The 8,652-nt window shown below is 32.5% G+C and overlaps 1 protein-coding gene across 1 annotated transcript; it reads right to left on the bottom strand.

The window, feature by feature from the left end:
- Positions 1 to 902: 902 nt before the first annotated feature.
- LOC117931825 (B3 domain-containing protein Os04g0386900-like) lies at positions 903 to 4,861 on the bottom strand. Its single transcript, XM_034852895.1, has 3 exons — positions 4,633 to 4,861; positions 1,966 to 2,139; positions 903 to 1,430 (listed from the first exon to the last, which is right to left on the bottom strand). The coding sequence occupies exons 1-3, from the start codon at positions 4,723 to 4,725 to the stop codon at positions 1,122 to 1,124; spliced, it is 576 nt and encodes a 191-aa protein (XP_034708786.1). The 5' UTR covers positions 4,726 to 4,861; the 3' UTR covers positions 903 to 1,121.
- Positions 4,862 to 8,652: the final 3,791 nt, after the last annotated feature.

Genomic DNA, 8,652 nt, shown 5'->3' with positions numbered 1-8,652 from the left:
ATAAAATGAGGGAAAAAGAGGTGTTTTCCTAAAATAGGACAGACTACACAACAGAAGGACATGGACTCTTTTAGAATCAACCAAGCATTAAAAAACACCTGTAGAAACCCAAACAGAGGTCAAGGCCTCGGTGTTTAGCTAAGAAGGCATAGGGCACAATAATTATTGCAGGTATCACTATCTGTATAATATCAAACAATTAAAATGACCTAAAGACAGTGTGGAACAAAAATGAAATACCTGACAATCTAGGGGACATTTAATAAAAAAGGTTGGCCATGACCAACTCTCAACTTATAAGAAGCCTGTTACAGTTTTTTCATCAATGAAACAGCCCACTTCAAGCTCAAGTACTTTACAATTATCTAGCTTCGATACTCAAGGAACCATGACAATTGCTATACTCCCCTGTTTTCTAGTTGTATTTCCAGGGACTGCTCATCTTCTTTTTTGATCTGAACAATTACCAGTGAGGCATCTCCTTCCACAGCCAACTAACACAATCGTCCAGAGTAGCAATTGTCCAGAATTTAACGTTCTAACATGTCAGATATATCCTAAAAAATATTCAAATTTAAGACAGCACAAGAGGTATCAAATCAAATAGGACAGTATCACAACAAAATGATCCACTTTCTGATGTCAAAAGCTTCAAAAAAAAAAAAAAAAAAAAGGCAAAATCATCAAAACATTTTTACATAGAACAATAATTTCAGAATAAAATTACAAACTTCAGCTTTTCAACATTTTTACATAAAACAAAAGAAATTACGAACTTCAGCTTTTCTTCTAAAGAAAGCCCAACAAAATAACCTTCAGCTTACAGTTCAATTCAACAAGAAATTCGAGGTCATCTATTTTCAAAAACCTCAAGGAGTTTTCTTATACTAAACACCTCCAGGTTTTCAGTATTAATCAGTGATATGCATAAATATACTATAATATGATATTGTGTGAATGGATGAATATGAATGATGAGACATTTCTGATTAAGACAACCACATATGCAAACAACAGATGCACATCAGTATCTACTGGAGTTTCAAATATCTAACCTAGCTCCTGACTGGTAAATGTACAGGAAATAAAAAATTCCAGGAACAGTTCTTATAGGGGAAAGTCTACTCAATGACAATAGCAGTATCTGAAGTTTCACCATTTGCCCTGTCTAACAATATAGATGGGATATCACCTCTGAGAATTTGAACTCTGAACTTGATATTGCTAGTATTGCACTCCATGAGTTCAAATACACATGCATCTCCAGCTTTCAGGTTGTTGTCATTGACAAATGTTCTCCAGCCAATATCAAACCGTTTGTGGGTACGGTGATCTCCATTAAAAGTCATCTCCCATCTCTTGTCCTGATGGACAAGAACTGCAGGAATCACAGTAGAAGGAACTGATGGATGCATTTTGGTAGGAAGCACCTAATATCATCAAACAAAAAATCTATTACAAACCAGACTAAGCTTTATTTAACAGACTGCCATAACTTCATTACTGGGAGTGAACCCCCTACTGATTGAAAGCAATGAAAATACAGCATTTCCTTTTTCAAAAGAGAAAAGAAAAAGAAAAAAAAAAAAAGTTACAAAAAATGTAGTAGTTCTTTATTTTTCTGTGGCATGGAAGTAAGCCCTTTCTATGAGAAGATGTGGTGTTTCCTGATTAATGGTTGTCCATCAAACTATTACTTCACTTTGTAGACAGTGTAACAACATTGATGAAATAAAAATAATCATAAATCTGGTTGAACACGTTTAACCATTAGTTAACCATGCTTTTACCATGCACCCAATCAGACAGCCAGGATCATTTGGATGTGCATTTATAACAACATAACATTATGATTGGTAGATAGGATCCTGAGGTCCACCTGATTCTTTTTTCTCTTTTTGTAACTGTTTAAAGGTCCACCTACCTAAAAACTTAGGAGTTCCTATTGCTAAAGGAAACTCTTACCATTTGATTCAAATGTGATTTTACAAGAACCACATGAAAGTATGGTTTCCCCAAAAGGGGATGAATTTCATCTGCTTGAAACTTAGTTGCAGGCTCTTCTGAAGTTTGGCCCCCAGATTCTTCCATTTTGGAGTTTTCAGCTTTGGTGCTTCGATTTCTTGCCAAAGAGTCCATCTGCAATAATATCTTCAGCATTACTCTATTATGTTTAAGATGAAAATATGCTTAGGTTAATACTAAAAGGGACAAAAAAGTACAAGCTGAAAGATATTCCTCTCGCATGGAGAAATCATCTGAGACAGTAATTTATGCTAAGTTAAAATGAACAGAAAATCAAGCATGTTATAGATCCCCATATGCAACACACTAGATACAAATACTTGAGCATAATACACTTTTTTTTGTAGGCAATAAGAGAATATAAGCAAAAGGCGCAACAAAGTACACCACAATGTAGGAATTTATTGCTAAAACAGGTAAGCAAGGGGACAAAAGAAGAAAACACACTCGAGCATAGTACACATATATCTCAGCATGATTTCCGTATTAATTTGTAAAAATTTAGAACAAAAATGTATATAACCATATGAGAACTATGTAATATAAGGATTAAGATACTGTAAATAATAATAGAAGATGCTTAAATTGTTCATATATGGATAATTGATTGCAAAGGATGACATATTTAAATGACAAAAAAATCATAAAACCATACTAGGATTACATTAAAATAGACATGGATCACTATATAAAAAATTCAAATATCTGCACTTGCAGAAAGGAAACAGCAAATACTTGCTTTTATTTGTTTCATACCATAAGTCCCACAATTCAGATAATCAGTTGACTGTGACTGCTACATGGGGAAATCAATTCTATCAATGACAATGAGAGTATCAACATTCTCATGGTCAATACTGCCTAGGGAAAGCTGTAGGATCACCAGGGGATAAAAAATTGAAAAGGGGAGGCAGAGCTACTCTGTTTCATGAATTTTGTGTAAAAGTAAATGCATTAAGTTTGTATAACTTGAATTAGAAGTTGCTATAACTTGTGTTACTAACAGCATCAAGGATTAGAATAAGTTCTAAACAAAGAAATGAGCTTCTCCTATTCCATGCCGACCACTCCCATGATGATCATTTGTCTAGGTCAATGCCCACAAACAAAAGTCATATGATGATGTCCTATTTTAACACAAGTAAGAAGACAACATAAAATAAAATAGAAGTGGAACTGCGAAGTTATGACCTTATTGGTATAACAGTAGTTTTTCAGTACATGTCATCTTAAGCCATGCCCAATTCAAGGGGAAACTTCCTAACTGTGGAATACATATCGGACGAAGGCCCCCATTGACAAAACAAGGGCAGCTTGTTGTCTTCTTCGTCCTCTCTTGCTATAACTAAATTGATCAAATTGAAGTCCTCTTGTATAAATTTCTCTTGTTCTAAACAAGTCCTGAGCTTTTTAAATTAAAATAGATCTTTGTAATAAAACTATTTCGATTTGACCCATGAGGAGGCTTTTCCAGAATCTTTTGTGAACAATCAATGCACTTGGCCCTTTTCTCCTCAATGCCACTATGATGTTTATGCGTGTGTGTGTGTGTGTGTATTCATTCCAAACAACAAACACTTCTAGAAACAGAAAACAGAAAATGCAACCAACTTTTATCACAAGTAAATAAGTAGTCAAAACATTTTCTTTTCTTAAAGCATCAGTCACTTTTATTAGACCATGGATAAGTAATGAAATGCAACAATGCCTTGTTAAAAGGCGCATTCCTTCAAAACTATCCCTTACAAAAGTGCATTACATCAAATTAAATATTCTATCGATAATCTTGAGATTCTTCACTTCAAGTTAATGAAACTCTTGCCCAACTACTCAATGTAGGCTAGAAGAATCCTTTTTTCTTCACTCAAATCTATCAGGAATATAATGAAATATAGTTAATTTTGAATGTCTTTCAAAGCTAGGAGCATAAAAATGGCAATCATAATCTGAATTTGGAGAATGGTTTTCACAAGCAATGCCACTGGTGCCAATTTTAGACCCCAAAAAAAGAGTTTCATAAAAAAGTCTCAAGAACACCCAACTCAGAAATTACTATAGATTCAGCATGCTTTTGAAACAATAACAAACATGGCATACTACCCAGTGAACCACATGACCAAAAAATGGAACTGAAATATACCATACAACATCAATATAATTTCAAGGATAAGTGGCTAATAACAACAATAACAGCGTCAACATCAACAGATATTTGAAAATCTTCCCATTGTAACAGTATTCAATGTATTAGCTCAAAAGACATGCATGCCTAATACTTGCACTAAGTTCATAAACCCTGTGAAGCAAAGTTTCTAAACCCTTTCAAAATTGCATTATCTTCTCCGCAAAATTATCTTGGCTGCGATTTCTTCCAAAATGAATCCCAACAAATCAAGAAACGGAGAACCATCAGACACCCAACAAAAATACCAAACCTTTGGCCCTTTTTCCACCATATCAAGAAAGGGGAACCAGTAAAGAGTGAAATTTCTTTTTGGATCAAGAGAAAACTAGGGAAAAGGATCAAATAAAAAGCCAAAAAAAAAAAAATTAAAAATAAAAGAAGTGTGAGAAAAGATCAAGAGAGGAAGAGGTGTGAACAACTACATGTGGGGTTTCTGGGAGTGTTCTTGAATTGCTCTGCCTGTCTTCCAGATTTCTTTGCTGCAGCTGTTCTCTTCCTCTCTTCCTCTCTTTCATCTTCTCAGGGCATGGACTGTTGAGCTCTTCTCATTTCCTTCTTGTCTTCAAATAAAAACTTCACCACTTTCAAAACACTTCCTACATTTTAAAAACAAAATCTATGGAAAAAATACGCTTGTTGATCCGTTTGGGATTGATTTTAGGTTTCTTAGAATGACTCATAATGAACTTTTGGCTCCTTTATGAATTTTTTTTGGTAATATAAATACCGATCAAAAAATGTCACGTGTACATGTTAGGATCATACGGCTTTTATGGTATCAACCGGATACTTAATATTTTCCTATTATTTTATAACTAATATATTTGGTAAACCAAATAAAATTTTATTAATCTATATTAACACACAAGTATGAAAAAATACGAAGGAGGTAATTACTTAATAAATTAAATTGATTTTAATTTAAAATATATATAAGTTGTTGGCTCAAAACTTATTATTTAATTTTTATTTTTAAGTATTAAAATTGTTTGATAAAATTTATTTTAAATTATGACATTAACATACTTATCCTCATAAGTAAAGGAGGTTGATTAATAATAGAGATCGTGGACTAACATAAGAAATCGTGGAAGTAACTAGGATAAATGAGGTAAAAAGGTAAAATGAAGATATAGATTTAAAAATAAATGATTTTTTTTACTTATTACTTAAAGTTGTTTTTTATTTTAAATCATACAATTAACTTATTTATCAAACATACTTAATTTATTTAATGATTTAAATTAAGTTATTAAGTTGGTTTATCAAATACCCACTAAAAATAACTTTAAAAAAAATGATTTTTTTATTTTACTTAATATTTTCAAAGAATGTCTTTATTAGAGTGTGCTTGGTAGTAATTATTGAAAGTGTTATTAGAGTGCGTTTGATAGTAATTTCATGAAATATTTATAATTTTTGTAATATTTAAAAATTAAAATTTTTAAGTGTTACAAAGATTAAAAATACTTTCTAAAATCACTGTCAAACGCACTTTTAAAACCTGTTTGACAATGGTTGTACTCAAAGTGTTTTTAGTAGTAGTGTTTTCTCTCAAAGTATTTTTAGAAAAATCACCTATTTATCCAAAAATGATTTTTCAATACTATAAATGATTTTTCATATTTTTAAAAGCATTTCTTAAATTTTGTTAAACACCTAATTTTTTTTCAACAACACTTTTGAGGCAAAAAATACTTCCTAGAATCGCTGTCAAATATATGCTTATTCTTTCTAATCCTTGAAAGATAAAAATCTTCGAGTGTTAGAAAGGTTAAAAGCGTTTCTTAAAATCACTATAAAACGGATTAGTAATGTTTTCAATAAAAAAAATTAAAAATATTTTGATATTTAAATATAAATTTAAAAAAAATGTTTTAACATATTTTTAGTAGTATATTATATATAAAAAAATGATTTATGAAATAATCCCCTAGAAAATGATTGTCTCAAAAATCAATTCAAATGATTCTTCAAGAATCCATTCTCAAGATTTTCAAAACCGATTTTAAAAATGTTTTCAAGTATTATTAAAAAACATTTTTCAAAATCATAGTAAAATGAAATATTCTAAATTACTTGTTTTATCTTTAAAATAATTTCCTTCCACAATTCTTTTAGATAATATTTCTTTATTCACTTATACTCCAAAACTTTTGTCTCCTCAAATTTATATTTTATATTATTTAAGCGTAAAAGTACAAAACCCTTTGTACAATAACACACAAAAATATTATTATAATAATGTCTTCAAATTGATAAATGGTATTTTTTTTCATTCGTTCATGTACAGAGTATATATAGAGGGTAATCACCATTCTAAGAATGGGAAATAATGATACAAGGAAAGAATGATATAAGGAAAGAACAACTAATATCCTAATATCTCAACTTTCCTAATATCTCAACATTCCTAATATCTCAACTTTCCTAATATCTAAACATTCCTAATATCTCAACACTGAATGATATAAGGAAAGAATGATATAAGGAAAGCATTCCTAATATCTCAACACTCCCCCTCAAGTTGGTGCATAGATGTCACACATGCCCAACTTGTTTAAAAATTTTGAGAACACTTGACTTGAGACAACTTTAGTGAGGATATCGGCCAATTGATCCTCTGATCGAATCTTAGACAATTCCACAATCTTATCATCCAACTTTTCCTTAATGAAAAATCTATCCACATCGACATGCCTTGTACGATCATGTTGTATTGGATTATGAGCAATGTCACATGCGGCTTTATTGTCACAAAACAATCGGATTAGTTGCCTAGATAGGTAACCTAAATCCTGTAAGAGGAGTCTTAGTCATAATGCCTCACAAAGTTCTAGAGCCATACCTCTAAATTTCGCTTCTGCACTTGAACGAGCAACGACATTTTGCTTCTTACTTTTCCATGTCACAAGATTACCACCTACAAAGGTAAAGTTACCAAATGTAGATCGCATATCATCCACTGCACCAGCCCAATCAACATTAGTATATACTTTTATACTCTGTGATCAACATTTTTAGCTAACAAAATTCCCTTCCCAGGAGCATTCTTCAAATACCTCAAAATACGCATGACTACATTCATATGTTGCTCTTCAGGATTATGCATGTATTGACTCACTACACTCAATGCATAAGCAAGATCTGGTCTTGTATGAGCTAAGTGCATTAATCTCCCCACAAGTCTCTGGTATCTTCCCTTATCGGTTGATACTTGATTAGGCTCAACACACAATTTCAGACCTTCTTCTATTGGTGTATTAACAGGTTGACATCCCGACATTCCAGTCTCATGTAAAACATCTAAGGCATACTTTCTTTGAGACAGAAAAATTCCTTCACTTAATCAAGAAACTTTAATCCCAAGAAATTATTTCAGAGAACCTAGATCTTTCATTTCGAATTCTTTAGATAGATAATTCTGCAGAGCTTTTCTTTCTCCAGGATCATTTCCTGTAACTACCATGTCATCCACATATACGATGAGTGTCGTAATCTTACCATGTTGTTTTTTCAGGAACAAAGTGTGATCTGAGTTATTTTGACGATAGCCAAAATCTCTCATTGACTTTGTGAACCTTCCAAACCATGCTCTCGGGGATTGCTTCAACCCATACAATGACTTCTTCAATTTGCTCACCTTTTGACATTGATTTTTTGACACCATGCATCCTGGTGGAAGATCCATATATACTTCTTCAAATAACTTGCCATACAGAAAGGCATTTTTCACATTGAACTGTTGTAATGGCCAATCTAGGTTTGCAGCTAAAGACAGTAATACTCGAACTGTGTTGATCTTAGCTACATATGCAAATGTCTTTGTGTAGTCAATTCCATAAGTTTGAGTGTACCCTTTTGCTACCAGTCTTGCTTTAAATCGTTTAATACTACCATCTGCCTTGTACTTCATAGTATAGATCCAACGACACCCAATTGGCTTCTTTCTTGGTGGACATTCTACGAGTTCCCATGTTTCATTCTTCTACAATGATTTCGTCTCTTCATTCATGGTTGCTTTCCACCTTGGATCAGCTAAGGCTTCCTGCACACTGTTAGGAATAACTATAGTAGATAATTGATTTACAAATGACTTATTTGATTTAGACAAATGATGGTTAGACACATAGTTGCTCATGGGATATTTGACTTTGGTAGACAATTCAAGTTCATATGTGGGTTTAGGAATACCTTTATTATGACGGTGTGGTAACTGTTTCATGAATGGATCAAGTTCCAAATTAAGAACACCCTCAGCAGACGATGATTGGTTTGGTATTTCAATGAAGGCATCTTTAGACCCAAATTGTTCAGATGGTTCAATTGTATTGTCTCTCCCTTCTTCTATCACTTCTTTAGCTTTTGGGTGGTCATTACTACTTGGTTCTAGAGTTGTACCACTCATATCCAATTCACCCGCTTCTTGGTTCACTAGTTCA

This window comes from Vitis riparia, chromosome 15, assembly GCF_004353265.1.
Source record: "Vitis riparia cultivar Riparia Gloire de Montpellier isolate 1030 chromosome 15, EGFV_Vit.rip_1.0, whole genome shotgun sequence".
Classification (NCBI taxonomy): domain Eukaryota; kingdom Viridiplantae; phylum Streptophyta; class Magnoliopsida; order Vitales; family Vitaceae; genus Vitis; species Vitis riparia.
Note: the sequence above shows the minus strand (reverse complement) of the source record. Positions and strands in the feature narration are given on the sequence as shown.